Here is a 22,779-nt window from a genome sequence, read left to right on the forward strand (position 1 = left end):
TGCCATCTCCTTTATAGTGTCCTGTCTCCCAAACAAGGCATTCCCTTTTTCTCTACCCAACCAGCATTTCTGTGCTAGACACTGTGCTGGGTTCTACACTATGTGTCATCAACCTGCTTCCACCCAGGGTGTTAATGGATGTCTAAGACTGACACAAGCTTTATAACACTCTATTGAGACAAAATATTAACTAGAATCCAGCACTTACCCCAGCCAGCATAGATCTCACAGTGCTGATATGCTAATCCACGCTGGACTGTGACACTTCAGTACACAGGCCAGGGCATAGAAGAGATGCTTAATAACTGTCAGATGGGGAGCTTGGTGCATTTCCTACTTTTCATTTAAGGGAATAATAAGCCTAGGTTTAGGCTACTGAGAGAGCAGGGGCAAGGATTCTGCTTAGCTAGGCAGGGTTTAGATTGTGAAATGTGATAGTGAATGGAATCTGGCCAGAGACGGAGCTAGCAGTTCCCATCAGGAGAGTTCTGGGAGCTGATGTTACTGGCTAAGACCAGTTAAGGGTGGCTCCTGGCAGTTGGCCCAGGAAGATTTTAGAGAAGGGGGTAGGTGAAATAGGCTTGGGGAAGTTCATTGTTAGGTGGATGGGTTGAAAGGAATTGACTTTGTATGAACTGGAAGAGATGTGGGCTGGTTTCTGGACTATAGAGACAAGGGAGGAGAGGAACTTGAGATTGTTTGGAATTGTGTAGCTGCGAAAATTACTGATTTTATTTTCTTTCAACTACAGGGTCCTTCAAAGCAGCTAATTGGCCCTCAGAGGCTCCTTGGGTGGACTACAGGAAGAGGATAAGATTTAAGGCTAGATGGTCAACCTCAAAAAAGCCCGCCAGGTTATGGTTTCTTCCTGTACTTGGAGGAAAGTGCCAGGTATTGACCTAGGCACCCAGCAATACTAACCTGAGCAAATAGAGTAAGAAGGGAAGCCTGAGGGTTGGAAAGGGGCTGCTGACCTGAAGATGATGATTCCTCAAGTCCTCAAGTCCTTAAGTCTTAGAGAAAAGTGATTTAAGTAGATATGACAGGTGCTAGGATTTACTTTGGTCACAAGAATAGTAATATCTAGGCCGGACACCGGTGGCTCACGCCTGTAATCCTAGCTACTCAGGAGGCTGAGATCTGAGGATCGCGGTTCAAAGCCAGCCAGGGCAGGAGAGACCGTGAGACTCCTATTTCCAATAAACCACCAGAAAACCGGAAGTGGCGCTGTAGCTCAAGTGGTAGAGCACTCGCCTTGAGCTGAAGAGCTGAGGCCCAAAGTTCAAGCCCCACGACCGACAAAAAAAAAAAAAAAAAGAATAGTAATAGCTAAACAATAGCCATCAATGCCTGGCTTTCTTTTTCTAAATATTTTCCTAAACGTGGCACAGTTAAAATTTTTCTTCTGGGGCTGGGAAGGTAGCTCAGTAGTAGAGTGCTTGCCTTGCATGCATGAGGCTCTGGGTTCGATTCCTCAGCACCATATACACAGAAAAAGCCGGAAGTAGGCGCTGTGGCTCAAGCAATAGAGCACTAGCCTTGAGCTGAAGAGCTCAGGGACAGCGCCCAGGCCCAGAGTTCAAGCTCCACGAAAGACCAAAAACATTTTTTTTTTCTTCTGAGCCAGGCACTGGTGGTTCATGCCTGTAATCCTAGCTACTCAGAAGGCTGAGATCTGAGGATAGAGGTTCAAAGCCAGCCCAGGCTGGAAAACTCTTTTTTTTTTTTTTTTTTGTCGGTTGTGGGGCTTGAACTCTGGGCTTGGGTGCTGTCCTTGCGCTCTTTAGCTCAAGGCGAGCTCTCTACCGCTTGAGCCACAGTGCCTGCCACTTCTGGTTTTCTAGTGGTTTATTGAAGATAAGAGTCTCATGGACTTTCCTGCCTGGGCTGGCTTTGAACCTCGATCCTCAGATCTCAGGCCCCTGAGTAGCTAGGATTACAGGCGTGAGCCACTGGCGCCTGGTTAGAGACTCTTATCTCCAATAAATGACTAGAAAAACCAGAAGTGGTGCTATGCTCACATGGTAGAGTGCCTTGAGCTGAAGAGCTGAGGGATAGCACCCAGGCCTAGAGTTCAAGGCACATGACTGACTTTTTTTTTTTTCACCTAGACAACTGAATATACCTTTTTTTTGTGGTAATAAACTCAGGGCCTCATGCTTGGTAGTCAGGCATTCTACTGCTGAGCTACACCTCCAGACATTTTTGTTTTTACTATTAATATTATTACTATTATTATTGTTACTATTTCCTCACCCACTTCTTGCTTCTCATGAAACTAGGATGACAAGGTAAGTAGCCAGTGAATGCTGTGGAGCAGGTATAGTTATCTGCTTACAACTGAGGAAGCTAAAATCTCAGTGAGAATATGTGGCTATTGTTACTTTGTTTTGTGCTGGTACTGGGGCTTGAACTCAGGGCCTGGACACTGCTGCTTTTATTGCTCAACGCTCATTCTTTTATCACTTGAACCACAGCTCCACGTCTGGCTTTTTGGTGGTTAAGAGTCTCATGGACTTTCAGACCAGGCTAGCTTTGAATTGTGATCCTCAGCCTACATTCACTTTCCTTTTTAGATTAGGCTGGTGATAGAGCACTTGAGCCACAGCTCCATTTGTGACTATTCTGGAAGTCACCAAATTAGTACGTGAAGATGCCAGCCCCAGCTGTGATCTTCAGATCTTCTAAATTCTAACATGCCTCCTTCATCACCTTTGAAAAGCCACATTACTTTGTTCGTTTGCTTTTCAACCTCATGTTTTTCTTTCCAAGTGCCTTGGGGAGAAGGCTCAGGACAAAATGATTTATCAATGGACCTGGGTCTTCAGCAGGGTCTCTCCCTTAGGAGATGTGAGTTTAATAAGACAAGAGGCCAAGCATGAATAAACGTACACGAATAGGGAACCTTTGGGCAAACGAATTCCCGCTAGGGGTGGGAGAGCCGCTGGGAGCGCGACTGTGTCACGACTCAGAGTCAGGGTGTTGACCTGGGCCCGCAGCCCACGCCTCCTCCACTCAGGTAGAAGCCCTTCAAATCCAGACCTCTCGGCCCGCCTCCGGGGGCGGGGAGCTGTGGAGGAGCTAACCTATCATCGCTGTAGAGGCTGATGAAGTCTATTTCTCATTGGCTATCGCCAGGATGACGTTTTTTTGCCGGCCCAGCAAAGGTAGAGGGCGCCATGATTGGTTGGCGGTGAGGCGGCGGGCCAGTGAAGGGGCCTGACGAGTCTCAATCTTGCACTGGACTTTTTTTTTTTTTTTTCCTGTCCGGGTTTCCCGGCCGTCGAGGGGGGCTGCAGAGGGCGAGGAGACGACTCAGCAGGAACCTGGATTTATTTCTAAGAGCTGCGGGGCTGAGAAGGGGTGACCGGAAGCTCTCTTAGGACTGACCGGAAGTGAGGCCTGGAGGGGAAAAGTGCGGGTCTCGGGAGAGGGGAGGATTCTAGTCGAAGGGGGCGGAGGTAAAGGTACAAAAGCGGCGCTGCCGGCTGGGCTTGTGGCTGCTGCGGGTCTGCTCAGGAAGACAGACTGGGCCAGCACGGACGGGCTGCGGAGGCTACCCTGGGGAGTGGGTGGGTGTGCAGGAGTCTGGAATAGTGAAGCCGAGGGAGGCCCCACGCCCCTGGGAGCGGAGCCGGAGACTCTTAGAAGCCCGGGCACCCAACACTAAGGTGCCAAGGGTACCCGAGATTAGTTGTGGAGTTGTGCAGGGCAGATTTTTTTTTTGGGGTGGTGGTGGTGGTGGTGGTGGTGGCTGGTGGGGACTACAGGTGTGATTTTCGTTTGTAGTTTATGCTGTCTTGAACCCTTGGGGGTAGGATTAAGTTCTGCGCTTTTGTACATAGAAGAAACGGTGTCACCGGGAGCAAGAGCGGAGCCAGGATGGCTTGGGCTCTGAAGCTGCCTCTGGCCGATGAAGTGATTGAGTCTGGGCTGGTGCAGGACTTTGATGCTAGCCTGTCTGGGATCGGCCAGGAACTGGGTGCTGGTGCCTATAGCATGAGGTGAGTGAGATTTTCCCAGACCTTACTAACAAAGGCAAGAATAAGAAACACGGAGTTGGGGGTGGGGGGTGGGGAGTGGGCAGGGAGGAAAGGTGTATGGAGTTTTAAAAACGCTGTCTGAAGTTGAGGGAAATAGGGACTTGGTGTGAGTTGGCGTTGTGGAAGAACGGGAAAAAGAGATTGTAGGCAGTGTGAAGTCTGGGCAGGATTAGGAGGAGGATGAAGAATTGGTCCTTGATCAGCAACCAGAAAGTTGAGAGACTGTTGTGCCAATGTGGGAGGGAGACTTGGGACCTGATGCTATGTATATGTGTGGGTGTGGTTGGATTTATGTGAAGAAGGATTACTTTCAGTATGTGAGGGACGTCTATGAAGTTGGGGACAGGGGAGCTGAGGATTAATGATTAATATTGATCTATTGCTCATTGGAAAGAAATGAAGAACCTTGCTGCAGAAGTCCACACAGTCACATCTTATCACTAGCATGCTTTTTTGTGTGTATGTGTTGGTCCTGGGACCTGAAGTCAGAGCCAAGGCACCGCTCTCCCTTAGTGTTTTTGCTCAAGGCTGGTGCTCTATCACTTGAGCACCAGCTCCATTTCTGGTATTTTGATGGTTAATTGGAAATAAAAGACTCAGGGACTTTTCCTGCCCAAGCTTGCTTTGAACCTTGATTTTAATATTTCAGCTTCCTGAGTGGCTAGAATTATAGGTTATGAACTACTGGAACCTGGCTCACAGCCTGCTTTAAGGTTTCACTTAAACTTCCATCCTCATTAGCTGTGAAATGAAAAAGTGGCAAAGAAAACTTTTAGGTTTGTCTGGACCTCAATGTATCAAACTAATTGCTGATAATACATTAAAAATATGGTTTGAAAGCAGCATATATAACTTATTGGTATGTATTGGCTACCAAAATGGTTTGTTTCAGCTGTAGATGTGGACATGTCTGCTTGTTGGAGTTAGGTGGACTATAATTAGATTTTTCCAATTCAGTGTAAGACTTCATCTAAATGAGTCAAGCAACTCTAGAACTTAAGACTTTCATTGGGTTTATGAGGTGATAGGGGAAAGTTCTCTTTTTGAAGCAAATGGGCGAATTCATCATTCTAGTAGTAAGAGCCACTAAGAGTTGTGTAATGTAAAATTCCTTTTTTTTTTTTTTTTGGTCGGTCGTGGGGCTTGAACTGTGGGCCTGGGTGCTGTCTCTCAGCTCTTCAGCTCAAGGAAAGTGCGCTATCACCTGAGCCACAGCTCCACTTCGGGTTTTCTGGTGGTTTATTGGAGATAAGAGTTTCACAGACTTTTCCTGCCTGGGCTGGCTTTGAACCACAATCCTCAGATCTCAGCCTCCTGAGTAGCTAGGATTACAGGCGTGAGCCACTGGAGCCAGGCTTAAAATTCCATTCTTTATCCTTGCTAATTCAAAGTTGTCTTTTCTCACTGAGGCAAAATTATGAGTTAGAACTTAATACTTAAGCACTTCAGGAATCTTTGCTTACAGTTAGAATAATAAAGTCTATCTTTGTGTAAATATTTTAATGGTTTTCAGGGAAAATTGAGATCCGTTATGCAATGTCTTGAGAAATTTAACTTTAGTGTTTTATTTTTGTCAGTCATGGGGCTTGAACTCTGGGCCTGGGTGCTATCCCTGCACTCTTCAGCTCAAGGCAAGCGCTCTACCACTTGAGCCACAGCACCACTTCCAGTTTTCTAGTGGTTTATTGGAGCTGTCTCACGGAGTTTCCTGCCTGGGCTGGCTTTGAACCACAATCCTCAGATCTCAGCCTCCTGAGTAGCTAGGATTATAGGCATGAGCCACCAGTGCCGGACTTTAACTTTAGTTTTAACTTTAGCCTGTTTGCCTGTAAAAATAGATGAACTGCTGGGTGTGAATGGTTCACACCTATAATTCTAGCTACGCAGGAGGCTGATCTGAGGATCTCAGTTCAAAGCCAGCCCAGGCAAGATTGTCTGTGAGACTCTTTATCTCCAATTAACCACCAGAAAACCAGCAGCATTCTATGCTGCTGTTCAAATAAAGATTGCCACAGCAAAAAGTTTGATTTTGTTTAGGATAATAAAGTTTAGGATGGAAGTTATTAAATATGATTCTAGCCATATAGTCAACTTCATTAAAAAACATCTGATCATCTGCTGTGTATTCAATTATATATACTCTTCATACCATGAGACTTAACAGTGTAAGAGTGCTACTCATCCTAGCTACTCAAGAGGTTGAGATCTGAGTACCATAGTTTGAAGCCAGCCCAGGAAGACAAATTGGAGAGCCTCTTTTCTCCAGTTAATCAGCAAAAAAGCCAGAACTGGAGGCATGGCTCCAGTAGGTAAATTGCCAGCTATGCATGAAAAAGCCAAGCAAGAGTGCAAGAACTTGAGTTCAAGTGCCAGTACTGGCACATACCGCACCCCCCCCAAAAAAAAAAAAAGAAAAAGATTGCCTTACAAATCATACCCTGACTAGTCTTCATTACATATTTTTACGTTTATAACTTTCTTCCAACATCAGACTTTTGTTCAGTTTTCAAATATGCTTTTTTTCCTTGAGAGTATACCATGCCACAATTTTAAGTACTTTATTTTTTACTTTTTTCACTTTTTTGGGTGTATTATGTACTTGCCACTATTGTTTTCATAAGCAGCCCTTTAGAATTCTCCATTTTCCCTTATATTTTTCTACATGGCACAGACTTTCTAGTAAAAGTAAATGAGATTCCTTGAAAATATAGACATATAACAAATGATTCCATTTCTGTGTCATGACCAGAATAGGCAAGTCTATAGAGAAAGATTAGTGCTTGACTAGAGCTGTGGAGGAGGAGGGAATGGGAAGTTACTGTGTGCTAATGGACATAAAGTTTCTTTTTGGAGAGAGAAAAATATTCCAAAATTGTTAGTGATGGTTATTGTCAACTCTGACTACATTAAAAACAGTGGAATCATACACTTTAAGTTTAGACTAAGGTGTATTTCAATAGAGTTGTGTTTATAATTTTTTCCCTTTTCATTTTTCTCTTCCCTCCTCTCCCCTTTTCTTGTCTTCCCATTCCCCTTCCTTCCTGCCTCCCTCCCTCCCTCCCGTCATTCGTTCTTTCCCTTCCTTCCTTTCTTTCTTTCTTCCTTTCTTTTTCTTCTTTCTCTCTTTTTTTCCTTCCTCCCTCCCTCCCTCACTCCCTTCCTTCCTTCCTTTCTTCATTCCTTCCTTCCTTCCTCCCTTCCTCCTTTCCTTCCTCTCTCTCTCTCATTCTTTTTTCTTTCTTCCTCTTTCTTTCTTCAAGTAAAGTTCAAATAACAGAACAGAAAACTAACTTTTTTTGTTTCTCAAAACAAAGTCTTGGGTGGGCAGGCCTCAAACTTGCTATGTAGCCGAGTTTGGCCTTTAGTTCAAGATCCTACTGCCTCAGCTTCTTTTTTCTTTTCTTTTTTTTTTTTGTTTTTGTTTTTGTGTTCGGTCGTGGGCCTGAACTCTGGGCCTGGGTGCTGTCCCTCGCTCTTCAGCTCAAGGCTAGCACTCTACCACTTGAGCCACAGCGCCACTTCCGGCTTTTTTTTTTTTTTTTGCTTATGTGGTGCTGAGGAATCCAACCCAGGGCCTCAGGCATGCAAGGCAAGCGCACTACCACTGAGCCACCTTCCCAGCCCTGCCTCAGCTTCTTGAGTCCTGGAATTACAGGTGTGCCCTACCACTTTCTGCTAGTAAATTTTACCATTTTAAAGTGAACAATTCAGTAGCATTTAATATGATGACTTCATTGTGCAATCACCATCTCAATTTACTTCCAAAAGGCTTTCAACACCCTAAAAGAAAACTCTGTGCCCTTTAAGTAGATTGCTCTGCATTTCTTATCGGTTTCCCTGGTAACCACCAGTCTGCTCTATTTCTGTGGATTTATTTACTATATAGTACATGGCTTCTAAGCTTTAGCATAGTGTTTTATCCATGTTTATCATATATTACTACTTAGTATTTTTGTGTGTGGGTGTGTGTAGCTCCTGGAACTAAACCCAGAGACTCTCATATGCTTAGTAAGTGTTCTACTACTGAGCTAACATTTCCAGCCCCATTCATTCCATTTTATGGTGGAATAATATAACATTGTATACATATACCACAATGTAACCCATTAATGGACATTTATATTATTCATTAATTAACTTTCTCATTGCTTTGACTGAATGCCTGACATAAATTAGTTAACTTTCTCATTGCTTTGACTAAATGCCTGACATAAACAACTTAAAAGGTGGAAGATTTATTTTGCTTATACTTTCAGAGAGCTAAATCCATAGTTGTTGGCTTTGTTGGTTCTGGGCCCTTGATGAGCAGAACATCATTGCAGCAGGAGTATGAAGAGAAGGAGGCTGTTTTCCTAATACTGGATGGGAAGCTGACAGTGAGGCAGGGATAGGGGAGCAAGTGTAGCCTTCAGTAGCACAGTCCCAGTGACCTCCTTCCTCCAGCTAGGCCTCACTTTCTAAAGTTTGTGTGACCTCTCAAAATAGCACCAAGCATTCAGGAACCTGTGGGACACAGTTTGGTTTAATGAATAATGCTGCTATGGCCTTATAGGGGTTTTTGGTTGTTGTTTTTTTGTTTTTTGTTCGGTTGTCGGCCTTGAACTGAGGGCCTGGGTACTGTGCCTCAGCTCTTTTGCTTAAGGTTAGTGCCCTGCAACTTTAATCCACAGTACTACTTCTGGTTTTTCTGGTGGTTAATTGGAGATAAGAGTCTCATGGTGAGTTTTCAGCCCGAACTGGCTTTGAACCGCAATCCTCAGATCTTAACCTCCTCAGTAGCTAGGATTATAGGCATGAACCACCAGCACCAGCTGGCCTTATATTTTATGTTAGTAAGCTTCCTGTCACTGTAAGAAATACTTGAGCTAATCAGCTCATAAAGAGGAAAGGCTTATTTTGGCTTACAGTTAAGAGGCTTCAGTCCAGGATCAATTGGCTTCATTGCTTTTGGGCCTTCATGAGATGGCACGTCACTGTGGGGAGCACAAAGCCTGGAAGAACCACTTACTTACCTCATGCCAGAGAGTAAAAGAGAAAGTAGCTGGGGCCACACTTCCTCCTTCAAGGACATGATCCCAACGATCAGAAGACCTCTTCATTAGGTCCTATCCCTTAATGTTTTCACTACCTGCCAATATTGCCAAACTGAGGACTAAGCCTTTAACACCTGGGACTTTGGGGGGCAACTCCATATCAAACTGTAGCATGTTTGTTTCATAAAGGGAAAGACCACATGATATTTGTAAACATTTGGGTACATATGTTATGGGTATGCCTCCTGAGTAGCTAGCCCAAGTGGAAGAACAGCTGTGAGTGGAAAAACTAAGTGAAAACTCAAGGCTGTTTGTGAGAACATGGGTTCATTTTCTAGTACCAGCATAAAAAAAAAAAAAGAAAAAGAAAGAAAAAAGAAGATTACCCAAGCAGAAAAATTCACCAAGACTCTCAACCAGTTGGTTATGATGTCAGGTACTTGTCAGCAATGCAGGAGATCAAGAGGATCATGGTTCTGGGCCAGCCTTGTTAGAAGAGTCCACAAGACTATTTCAGCAAAAGAAGCTAAGGGTAGTGTCATATGCTTGTCATTCCAACTATGACAGGAAGTGAAAAATAGGAGTGCAGTCTAGGCAATAAGCAAACCTTTATATCAAAAATAACCAGTAGAATGTGGCACCCATGGCTCAAGCCTCTAATCCTAGCTACTCAGGAGGTTAAGATCTAAGGATCAGGGTTTGAAGCCAGACCAGACAGGAGCTGTGGCTATGGCTTAAGTGGTAGAGCATGAGCCTTGAGCAAAAGAAGCTCATATATACTGCCCATGGCCTGAATTCAAGCCCCAGGACTGGCACATGCACACAAAAAGCTCAGTATAGGGATTCAAAGGCAGATTTAAGCATGCAAAAGGCAGTGAGCTTGAAGACAGGTCAATGTTAATTATTCTTCTGAGGAGCAAAAGAAAAAAAAAGTGAATAAAAATGAGCAGAGTTTAAGAGACTTGGGGGACACTGAAGCAGGCCCACATATGCATCGTGGGTATCTCCAAAAAAGAAAAAGGAACAAAAATAGTATTTGAAGTAATACCCACAAAGTTTTCATGTATGATGAAAGATAAATGTAAATGTCCAAGAAGTTCACTGAATGCCAAGAATTATGAACTTAGATTCACACCATGACACATAAACTTTAAATCTTTAAAACAGCAAAAGAAATGAAATGTCACAGGATGTTCAGTAAGATTTTTTTTTCAGTACAAAATGAACCAGGACTTCCCAGGTGATAAACATGGGCTCTACCACTGAGCCACATTTGCAGCCCTCAACATATTTCAGTAGAAAACTTTGGAAGTCAGAAGGCTGAGGGCTGATATACTCATAGTACTAAAAGAAAATACAAGCAATCAAACTAAACTTGTCGATCAAGAATCTTTTTTTGAGGAGTCTGATCCTGGGGCTTGAATTCAGGGCCTGGGCATTGTCCCTGAGCTTTTGTACTTAAGGCTAATGTTCTGCTACGTGAGCCACAGCCCTACTTCTGGAGAAGTAGAAGTTAACTGGAGGCAAGAGTCTTTGGGCTTTCTCTTGCCCTGGCTGACGTTGAACCATAATCCTCAGATCTCAGCCTCCTTAATAGCTTGGATTACAGGCATAAGTCACTAGTACCCGACTATCAAGAATCTTGTATCTGGGGCTAGGAAGGTGGCTCAGTGGTAGAGTGCTTGCCTTGCATGCATGAGGCCCTGGGTTCGATTCCTCAGCACCACATAAGCAGAAAAAGCCAGAAGTGACACTGTGGCTCAAGTGGTAGAGCACTAGCCTTGAGCTGAAGAGCTGAGGGACAGCACCCAGGCCCAGAGTTCAGGCCCCATGACTGGCAAAAAAAAAAAAATCTTGTATTCACTATAAGCAGAAAAGGAGCAAGAGTGGAGGTATGGTTAAAGTGGTAGAACCTTTCCCTACCCAGCACAAGGCCCTGAGTTCAAACTGCAGTAACTATCCTCCACCAAAAAAAGTGAGAAGTCAAGACATCCAAATAAAAACTGAAAGGCTGGGAATGTGGCTCAGTGGTAGAGTGCTTGCCTAGCATGCATGAAGCCCTGGATTTGATTCCTCAGTACCATATAAACAGAAAAAGCTGGAAATGGCACTGTGACTCAAGTGATAGAGTGCTAGCTTGGGGACAGTGCCCAGGCCCTGAGTTCAAGGCCCAGGCTGTCCAAAACAAAACAAAAGCTGAAGAGTTTGTTAATACTGCACAGGCCCTGCAAGAAATACGTTGCAGTGAGTGGATATTAGTAAACTAGATATCATATGAAATAAGATCTAGAAGCTAGTATTGTAATGATGGCATTTAACGTCACCTTTTATTTTCTACATGCTTTGAAACTAATAAATATATTTAAATAAAAAACATTATCACAAAGCTAATATGATTGTGACTCTTTTAACTCCATATTGTTTTCTATGTGGTTTGAGATTGGGCACATAGTAGAAGGAAATGTAATTTTATGATATCAGCAACTTAAAGGGATGGAGGCAGAACTGGTAAAGGAGCAAAATTTCTGTATGTTACTGAAGTTCAGTTGGTATAAAGTCAGCATTGTAAACTTAGGGTGATTGATTCTTGTGATAACACAAAGAAAATAGCTCATGGATATGCACAGAAGGAAATGAGAAAATGATTTAAACATTTCACTACAAAATAAAACACAAGCTTGGCACTATTGGCTCACACCTGTAATCCTAGTTACTCACGATGCTGAGACCCAAGGATAACAGTTTAAAACCAGCCTGAGTAAGAAAGTTCATGAGGCTCTTATTTCCAGTTAAACACCAAAAAGCCTGAAGGGGAGCTATAGCTCAAGTGCTAAAAGACTAGCCTTGAGGGAAAAAAGAAAGAAAAGTTAAGGGACAGTGCATAGGCCCTGAGATCAGTCATGCACAAGCATGTATATACACACACACATGCAAGTACATACACACAAAGGGTATTCCATGAAAAGAATATCCAGAAGAAATCAATAAAGGCCCTACTAATAGGGAAAATATATTATAAATCCAAAAAGGTTATAAATGAAAAAGTAGGACATTTGTATACTAGTAAATTGTTCAATGCAGCAAGATGTAGCAATTGCATTTACACACCTAATAACAAATCATCAAAATATATGTGGTAAAAGTTTTATTTGTTTGTTTTTTGTCGGTCATGGGGCTTGACTCTGGGCCTGAGCACTCTCCCTCAGCTCTTCAGCTCAAAGTGAGCACTCTGTCACTTGAGTCACAGCGCCACTTCCAGTTTTCTGGTGATTAATTGGAGATAAAAGTCTCATGGATTTTCCTGCCTGGGCTGGCTTTGAACTTCGAAGCTCAGATCTCATCCTCCTGGGTAGCTAGGATTACAGGTGTGAGCCACCGGTGCCCAGCTTTCTTTTCTTTTCTTTTTTGTGCAGGTCCTTAAGCTTGAAGTCAGGAGTTGCTAGGCTTATAGGCCTGAGCCACCAGTACCTGGCTTAAGTTTACAGATTTTTAAGGAAGACATAGTTACAATAATAATTGGAGATTTCAGTACCAGTTTTACTAAGGGATAGACAAAGGTATGAAATAGAAGATATAAACAAAATGATTAAATATGAGTTTAACATATATGCAGAGCAGTGTACCTTATTGACATATTGGCTACCTCTCTGTTTTAGTTATTGTGAATAATGCTATTATTAGCTCATGCCTGGCAGTCTACTACTTGAGCCACACTTCTAGTCAAGCTTTTTGCTGGCTAATCAGAGATAGGGAGTATCTAGAATTTTCCTTTTGGGCCTGGGCCAGCTTCGAATAAAGAGATTCAGATTTCAGTATCCTGAGTAGCTAAGGATTACAGGTGTATACCTCAATTCTTCGCTTGTTGGTTGAGGTAAGGATATATTTTTTTTTTTTTGGTCCGGTCATTGGGGCCTGAACTCTAGGCCTGGGCGCTGTCCCTCAGCTCTTCAGCTCAAGGTTAGCGCTCTACCACTTGAGCCACAGCGCCGGCTTTTTTTCTTTTTGCTTATGTGGTGCTGAGGAATTGAACCTAGGGCCTCATGCATGCAAGGCAAGTGCTCTACCACTGAGCCACCTTCCCAGCCCCTGAGATGAGGATCTTTTTGTTTGATCTGGCCTTCAATTATGATCCTCCTGATCTTTATGCTTCCTGAGTAGCTGGGATTATGAGTATGTACCACTATGCCTGTCTGAGTCTAAACACTGCCTTCTTAGTGTCCCAGATGTTCGGGTATATTGTTACACTAACAATATACTGGCTATTTTAGAAAAAATAACCTTTACCAAAGATGGGATTAGGAGGAGGAGTTTTCATAAGACTTACCACTGTGAGTTTAAAGGGGAGGAGGAGAAAGCTAAGGCCTATTTGCCCATTCATTGGACTAGAACTCTGATATGTTTAGGATTTTGTCAGCAGTCACCATCAGCAAAGCCTTTACCAGAGAAGTATCTGTGATTGTCTTTCTGTGCTGGGAGGAATGGGGACTGGAGTGCTTATCCTTAATTTAGGCTTGGGATGAAGGAAGGGATGAGACAAGTAAGATGGAAGCAACCCAAAGGGTAGACAGGTGATGAATGATGCTTGCCAATTAAGAGGGAAGCTTAACTGCAAGGATTTTTTTTTTCAAGCACTAATTGGTAGACATTTTGAACCTAAAAATAAGTGTTGAGGCTTAGCACTAAAAAGAGCTAAAGTGAGTTTCCTAAGTTACAGGAAGAAAACCAAAAAACTCTTGTGGTGTTTTTCCAATTATGTCATTTTATGATGGTAGATAACCATATTTTCTACAACAACAATGTCAGATTCCCTTCATAGTACAATCTCTGACTTATTGAAAGTTGCCATTTTTACCTAACTGCAAAGTCAGTGATCTTAAAAGCTTATAAAAAGTACCTACCTGGGGCTGGGAAGATGGCTTAGTGGTAGAGCGCTTGCCTTGCATGCCTGAGGCCCTGTGTTCGATTCCTCAGCACCACATAAGCAGAAAAAGCTGGAAGTGGGGCTGAGGCTCAAGTGGTAGAGCTCTAGCCTTGAGCTGAAGAGCTGAGGGACAGCGCCCAGGCCCAGAGTTTAGGCCCCACAACCAGACCCCCCCCCCCCCAAAAAAAAAAAGTACCTACCTGGTGTTAATGATGCCACAGGTAAGGTTTTTCAATTAGCAATGATGAATTAGATTGTAGGCTGGGAAGGGCTAATCCTACAATGTATGGGTGGGGTTGGGGGGGCAGAAATAGACACATCTCCTGAGATAGGGCTTTGCTGATCCAGATTTGTTTGGTTATACTTGTAATAGCTTGAAAACTCTCTAGAAGCAGATTTGTGCCTGACATTAGTCAGATATGTTGTGTGTGTGTGTGTGTGTGTGTGTGTGAGTGTGTGTGTGTGTGTGTGTGTGTGTGTGTGTGTGTGTGCAGATTTGTGCCTGACATTAGTCAGATACTGTGTGTGTGTGTGTGTATGTGTGTTGGTCTTGGGGCTAGAACTCACAATCTGGGTGCTGTTCCTGAGCTTTTTTTTTTTTTGCCAAAGGCTAGCCTGTTGAGCCACACATCCACTTTTGGTCTTTTGGGGGTGAGGGTGGGGGGCAGTAAACAGAGATGAGAATCTTAAGATCTCCCAGACTTTCCAGCCAGTGCTGGCTTCTAACTATGAGATTCTCAGATCTCAGCTTCCTGAATAGCTAGTGTGAATCACCCATGCCCAGCCTAGTCAGATACTTTTAAGCTTCAAAAATAAGTAAGGCTCTGATACAGGCTTTTAGGGGCTTTTTTTTTTTTTTTTTTTGCCGGTCATGGGTCTGAACTCTGGGCCTGGGCACTATCCTTCAGCTCTTCAGCTCAAGGCTAGTGCTCTACCACTTGAGCCACAGTACCACTTCTGGCTTTTTCTGCTTATGTGGTGCTGAGGAATTGAACCCAGGGCCTCATGCATTCGAGGGAAGCACTCTACCACTGAGACACCTTCCTAGCCCCCAGGGGGCTTTCTAAGTGAAAGAAAAATGAAAGCACATTTCTTATAGAAGAAAATAAATGGCAAGTAAGTAAAAATAAGAGAGAGTTGAAGACTTGGGGAGAAGAGGGAAATAAATCAATTTTGGTAAATATTGGATACACGTATAAATGTGCATCTATACCACAAGACTGATATAAAATGGGCATGGTCAAGCATACCAGCAATCCCAGTACTTGGGAGGCTAAGGAAGAAGGATCTTGAGTTCAAGGCCAACCTAACACCCCCACCCCCAGGGCAAATAAATGATAAATAAATACTTATAACTGTGCGGAAGAGATAGAAAGCCCAGATTTTATTTTCATTTTTATTTTTATTGGTTGTGGGCCCTGAACTCAGGGCCTGGGTGCTGTCCCTGAGCTCTTTTGTTCAGGGCTAACACTTTACCACTGAGCCATAGGTTTTTAGAGAGTTAACTGGAGATGAGAGTCTCATGGCCTTTCCTGTCTGGGCTTTGAATTGCAGTCCTCAGATCTCAGCCTGAGTAGCTAATATTTCAGGCCTGAGTCACTACCCTGCGCTTTTTTTTTTTTTTTTTTAACAGCTTCTGGCAGTGTAGCTCAGGCCAGCCTCAAAGTTAGGATCTTCTTCTCTCTACCTCCTGAATGCTGGGATTACAGGCATCAAAACCATTAAATACTTAAAAGATCTGAAACAAATTCCAATAACATTATTCTCAAAGAAAGATTGTCAGATGACCAGTATCTTTCTACCAGGAACAGCATAAAATCAGATATAGTATAATTTTTATTTATTTATTGTGCATTATACTTAACAGTCTGTGTTCCAGGTTTAAGTTGCAGGGCAGAGTTGAATAAAAACATACTGAGTCTTATTGCATTCTGTTATTCTTTTTTGTTTTGACATACAGTCTTAAAATATAGCCCAGGTTGGCTTGAACTGTTGATCATTTTGCTTTCTCCCTCTTGGCACTCACAAGTTCTGAGATTACAGAAATGACTACCAACTTGGCTTGAAGTTACATCAGTGTATGTATATATAATGTGTACGTATATATATAATGTGTATGTATATGTGTGTATATATAGTATATATATAATGTGTGTGTATGTGTGTGTGAGTTCTAGAGCTTGAACTCAGGGACTGGGAGGTGTCCCTGAGCTCTTCTGCTCAAGGCTAGTGCCCTACCACTTGAGCCACAACTCAACTTCTGGCTTTTTTGTTAATTGGAGATGTTTACTGCCCAGGCTAGCTCTGAACCACTATTCTCAGATTTCAGTTTACTGAGTAGCTAGGATTACAGGCATAAGTGCCTAGTACCTGGCTTCTACTATACATTCTTTTTTTTTTTTGTCGGTCATGGGGCTTGAACTCTGGGCTTGGGCACTGTCCCTGCGCTCTTCAGCTCAAGGCTAGCCCTCTACCGCTTGAGCCACACCGTCACTTCTGGTTTTCTAGTGGTTTTATTGGAGATAAGATTCTCACAGACTTTCCTGCCTGGGCTGGTTTTGAACCTTGATTCTCAGATCTCAGCCTCCTGAGTAGCTATGATTATAGGCGTGAGCCACCGACTCCTGGCCTACTATATATTCTTAAAAAATTCATTTATGTATACATGAGACAATATATTGGAAATGATCTGTACAACTTGGGGGAGGTTTGGGGGGAGAGGGAAAGTGAGAAAAAGGAGGGAGGGATAACAAGTTTGACAAGAAATGTACTTATTACCTTACTTATATAACTGTAACCCATCTGTACATCACCTTGACATTAAAAAAAATAACTTCACACAGTACATTAAAACCTCCTGTTGTCACTGTAAAAAAATTCATTTATGCTTCCTTGAGTATTTATAATACTATAAAGACACTGGAGAAAAAATAAGTGTTTTCACAATAATTTAGTATGATTCATTGCTAGGTAAAGATAATGATACCTTCCTTTAGAGATAAAGGAACCTTATTTCAATTTGTTTTTGTCACATCCTTGCCACTTAAAATAGGACAGAACATAGCGAAAGCTAGCTTTCCTGAAATATCAATCTCTAGGCCCAAACTAGCACACTGCTATTTTCTCCAGTTCAGTGTGGATGGAGGACTATGGCAGGCTGTCCATATGAGGAAACCTTGGTCATTAGAGGCTGTCTTTGAAGGTTAGCTACCAAAGGACATGTAGAGCCTAGTCATCAAGTGTCAATCCATTTTATGGTCTATAAAACTTAAGGCTACAAGCCGGGCGCTGGTGGCTCACGCCTGTAATCCTAGCTACTCAGGAGGCTGAGATCTGAGGATTGCGGTTCAAAGCCAGCCCGGGCAGGAGAGACCGTGAGACTCCTATCTCCAATAAACCACCAGAAAACCGGAACTGGCGCTGTAGCTCAAGTGGTAGAGCACTCGCCTTGAGCTGAAGAGCTGAGGGACAGTGCCCAGGCCCAGAGTTCAAGCCCCATGACCGACAAAAAAAAAAAAAAACTTAAGGCTACATTTGGGTTACCTAAGTTTTGCTTATTTTCATTTTTCCTCCATTTTTCCTTTTCAGGTATAGCTATATGTAACTTAAAAATCATATCTACATATATATGTATATATATTTTTTTAACCTTGAATAAGATATTAAGAAAGACTATGCAGTATTGAAATCTAGATAATATTAATGGCCATAGCATTCCCTGGTAAAACCATATGAAAACAGGAAAATGGAGTTAGTTAGGTCATGTCTTCTGGTGATAGCCAATGGTATTTTTGTTTGTTTGTTTTTGCCAGTCCTCAGGCTTGAACTCAATCCTAGTCACTGTCCCTGAGTTTCTTTTGCTCAAGGCTAATATTCTACTATTTGAGCCATAGTGCCACTTCCAGCTTTTTCTGTTTATATGGTACTGAGGAATAAAACCCAGAGCTTCATGCATGCTAGGCAAGCACTCTACCACTAAGCCACATTCCCAGCTCTCAATGGTATTTTTATATTCATAAATTATTCCTTTTCGGAGGGGGTTGTTAGCACTGGGTATTGAACCAGGGCCTTGCATATACTTACCAAACACTCTGCCACCAAGCTACAGTTTTCAACTCTGATAAACATTCTGCAGACTCATTTGGACTTTTGGACTCCAGATCATTCTGGTTTACAGTGTGGATATAATTCCCCCCACCCCTTGTTAAAATTGCATAAAAAGCTAGTGTGAGCCTGGCATTGGTGGCTCATACCTGTAATCCTAGCTACTTGGGAGATTAAATCCTCGCTACTTGAGGTTTAATTAATTTACCTTTCCTAGAATTTGTTTTCTTTCTATTCTTGAGATAATTTTTCTTGAAAGAAAAGGAAACAAAACAGGAAAAGAATTTAGATGTTTTTCTGTCTTAGCTTCATATTAATTAGTATGTACATCAAAGAATGTCCTGTGCTTTTCTTACCATTTTCACAAGTCTCAGCAGATTTTGGACTTTAGCTTCCTCCTGATATATGTATTGGTACCATTTCTTTTTAAATTTTTGTTTTTATTGAGATTAAGTGAGGGGCTCGGAAAGTTCAGTGGTAGAGCGCTTGCCTTGCATGCATGAGGCCCTGGGTTCGATTCCTCAGTACCACATAAGCAAAAAGAAAAAAGCCGGAAGTGGCGCTGTGGCTCCAGTGGTAGAGTGCTAGCCTTGAGCTGAAGAGCTGAGGGACAGTGCCTAGGCCAAGAGTTCAGGCCCCACTACCGGACCCCCTCCCCCCAAAAAAGAAAGAGATTAAGTGATTACATAAATTTCACAGTATTGTGAGATAGTGATACTTAAAGTCACAAACACATTTTATCCTTCACAAGGCAAATTGTCATTATTGTGGTCTATAAAGTTTGTGAGTTCTATGAGCTTTGACAATACAACTATTTCTTCCACACTGGGTGATATGTACATTTCTTTCCTTTTGTTTAGTGTGAGCTGTTCCCTCTTTCCCTCTCATTCCCTCCCTCCCTCCCATCGCTGCTCTTGAGTTTCATCAATGTCCAGTGCAACTGATGCACTTCTCTGTTGTATGTTTTCTTGTTTCCTTCTGGTTTTGTGTCTTCCTCCTAGCTTCCCTCAGATGTGTGCATACACACTCACACACACACACACACACACACACACCCATATATGTGGTCAAGAATGTGGAGTCATTTAGTAATGATACGACAAAATGAGTAGAGGTCCTTTGTTTCTCGAGTCCTGTTTGCTTTGTCATATCTCCTTGCATTTTGGATTTAACATCCACATATCAGGGAGACCATGTGCCGTTTATCTCTTTGCTCTTGGCTTACCTTGCTCAAAATGATTTTTTCTAGTTTCATCCATTTCCCTACGAATGCCATTAGTTTGTCCTTTCTAATGACTGCATTATATTCCATTGTATATAGGTACCACAATTTTTGGATCCATTCATCTGTAGTATGGCATCTGGGTTGTGTCCATATTTTGGCTATTGTGAACAGTGCAGCAGTGAACATGGAGGTGCATGTGTCCTTGTACCCAGGTTCCTGCTGCTCAGGGTAGATGCCTAGGAGTGGTATGGCTGGGTCATAGGGGAGGTCTATATTTAGCTTTCTGAGGTACCTCCAGACTGCTTTCCAAAGTGGCTGTATTAGTGTATATTCCCACCAGCAGTGCAGTAGGGTTCCTCTTTCTCCGCATCCCCTCCAGCAGGTACCATTTCTTTTATATCTATCTGTCTGTCTGTCTGTCTGTCTATATCTATATATGTATATAATCTTACTTATTTTTTGCCAGCTGTGGGCTTGAACTCAGGGCCTGGGTGCTGTCCCTGAGCTCTTTTGCTCAAGGCTAGCACTCTACTACTTTGAGCCATAGCTCCACTTCTGGTGGTTAATTGGAACTAAGAGTCTCATGGCACTTTCCTGTCCTGGCTAGCTTTGAACTGTAATCCTCAGATCTTAGCCTCCTGAGTAGCTATGATCATAGGGGTGAGCCACCAGTGCTTGGCTAAAATATGTATTTTTTAGAATAGTGTTTTCCTCCTTTTGCAAGCCTGTAATCCTAATTACTTAGGAAGCAGAAGAGATCTGGTTCAAGGGTTGGGAATGTGTCTTAGTGGTAGAGTGCTTGCCTAACATGCATGAAGGCCTGGGTTTGATTCCTTAGTACCACATAAACAGAAAAAGCTGGAAGTGGCACTGTGGTTCAAGTGGTAGAGGGCTAGCCTTGAGCAAAAAAAGCTCAGGGACAGTGCCTAGGTCCTGAGTTCAAGAACTCGGGGGGGTGGGAGGGTGTTAAAAAAATTGGGTTCTGGTTCAAGATGAGCTAGGCCAAAAAAAATAAACTTCCAGTGACTCTCTTCTGAGCAATGACTAGGCACAGTGGCATCTGTCATCTCATGCTAGCTGGGAAGTAGAATGACTGGGAAGCACAAATAGGAGGATCACAAGCAGGCTAGGTTGGGTATAAGCAAGATCCTATCTTGAAAATAGCCAGTGTAAAGAAGATGGAGATGTGCCTCAAGTAGCATAGCACCTGCTTAGCAAGCAAAAGAAAAACTTCTTTTCTTCATACATATATATATTATACACACACATATATATAAATAAATGTATAATATGGATCCATCTAATTCTAAGTTGATTCGTAAACTTTCTGTCTATTCTCTACCTCCCTCCTATTTTCTTTCTCCATCAGATAATGCAAAGATAACAGAATTTCTTTTGAGAAAGAGAGCTAAATGAGGGTTGTAAATACAGAAGTTGAAGTTCATGACATTATCCCAACTTAGTTTCTAACTTCCTTAATTGCTATCTATTCTTGTCATGCTGCAAGGAAAGCTCATTAAACCTCTTCCTCTTCTAGAAGAGAACATCATAGCAGCTGATAGGCCTGAGGGGAGAAGACCATAGTTATGAGTTAGTAGACACTGGTAAGGGCTACTGCCTTATAGTAAGAGGGTATTTATACTTCAGGGGACCATGCAATAGCAGATTGTATGCCCTAGTTACATACAGGATAGTTCATTCCTGAAACTGCCTGTTTGTTTTTTTTCTTCCACTGAAATGCTTTCTGCTATGGCTCCACTCTCAAATATGGGTTTGCACTTGGGAATACATATTTTTGACATATATTCAACTTATCCTCTTAGCAGGTAAGTTTTCTATATATTTATGTTTGGTAGAGCTATGGTAAGATATCAAGAATTCCAAAATAGGGGGCTGGGAAGGTGGCTCAGTGGTAGAGCACTTGCCTTGCATGCTCAAGGCCCTGGGTTCGATTCCTCAGCACCACATAAGAAAAAAGCTAGAAGTGGCGCTGTGGCTCAAGTGGTAGAGCACTAGCCTTGAGCTGAAGAGCTGAGGGACAGTGCCCAAGCCCAGAGTTTAGGCCCCACGACCGGACCCAAAAAAAAAAAAAAAGAATTCCAAAATAATACATGTATATGGCCCTTAGCAGTCTAGAGAATGAAAATAAACAGAGGTGTAAATCAAATCAAGAATATTTACTAAGTATATGCAAGAGAAGTTATCTTTTTGAATAACTTGTATTTCATTTTAATTAATTAGATACACGAAGCAATTGGAGAATATAGTAAAATACCAAGTTATACTTCTGCATCAGCTACTTAGAGTCTATCAGGGCAGATTTTTCTAATCTGTACTGAATTTACCAAAACTGGTTCAGAATGAGAGAGAGAGAGAGAGAAAAGAAAGACAAAGAGAGAGAGTCTGTATGTTTTGGTGCTAGTCTTGGGGCTTGAACTCAGGGCCTGGGCATTGTCCTGAGCTCTTTCATTCTAGGCTAGCTTCTGGCTCTTTGGTGTTTAATTGGAGAGAAGAATCTCATAGACTTTTCCTGCCCTGGATGGCTTTGAACTTTGATTCTCAGATCTCAGTTTCCTGAGTAGCCAGGATCACAGGTGTAAGCCACCAGCGCCAGGCTTGAATCTGCTTTGAGAGTAGGAGCAGCCTAGAACTGTGTCTACCAGTGATCTTTGTTTGTTTTTTTTTGGGTCCGGTTGTGGGGCCTGAACTCTGGGCCTGGGCACTGTCCCTCAGCTCTTCAGCTCAAGGCTAGCACTCTACCACTTGAGCCACAGCACCACTTCCGGCTTTTTTCTTTTTGCTTATGTGGTGCTGAGGAATCGAACTCAGGGCCTCAGGCATGCAAGGCAAGCACTCTACCACTGAGCCACCTTCCCAGCCCCGACTACCAATGATCTTTAGCCTCCATCTCTGGGAATGTGGTAATCAATGCTACTCATTTCCACAGTATACTTTAAAAAATGCAGTATAGCTAAAACATAAATAATTTGAGCACATTTGGGCTTTATGGGTCTTAAAAATCTCAGATGAGGAAATACAGTGTTATGTAGTTGGTTTGGCTGTACTGTTTTAACTTTAGGGATGACTTTGAATTGATTTTAGAATTTCAAACACAAATGGCAGTTCCTTGCTTAGTCATAGGGGCTAGATGTGATGCCACATAGTGCTGAGACTAGCAACTGTTGCTGTGTATCACCCTTGCTAAGCAGTGACATTTGAAAAGAAAAAAATAACACTGAATATAATAAGTATAGGGTGGTTTTCTTGAGCTGTTATTATTTCCCCAAGTCTCCTTTGCTTTGATGCCTAGTAATCTTTTTATCTTTCAAGGAATCATCAGATGTGATATATTTGAGAATGGTGTGGCAGTAAGGTTTCCCAAAGATTACTACAATGTTCCTTTAGATTTGTGGTGTTTTGCTTTACCTGTCTATACTATTTGTGATTTTGAGA

At 42.5% G+C, this 22,779-nt stretch overlaps 1 protein-coding gene across 5 annotated transcripts in view; it reads left to right on the forward strand.

The window, feature by feature from the left end:
• Positions 1–3,209: 3,209 nt before the first annotated feature.
• Tfcp2 (transcription factor CP2) overlaps positions 3,210–22,779 on the forward strand; it is a 55,172-nt gene continuing 35,602 nt past the window's right edge. The window contains exons 1-2 of one of the 5 annotated variants that reach the window (XM_042668817.1): positions 3,210–3,395; positions 3,846–4,004. In XM_042668817.1, coding sequence (XP_042524751.1) covers positions 3,883–4,004 — 122 coding nt within the window. In that variant the 5' untranslated portion in view covers positions 3,210–3,395; positions 3,846–3,882. The other 4 variants (XM_042668818.1, XM_042668820.1, XM_042668819.1 and 1 more) reach the window with 4 other exon arrangements.

Source organism: Dipodomys spectabilis, unplaced genomic scaffold (assembly GCF_019054845.1).
Source record: "Dipodomys spectabilis isolate Male_0828 unplaced genomic scaffold, ASM1905484v1 ptg000477l, whole genome shotgun sequence".
NCBI classification, from domain to species: domain Eukaryota; kingdom Metazoa; phylum Chordata; class Mammalia; order Rodentia; family Heteromyidae; genus Dipodomys; species Dipodomys spectabilis.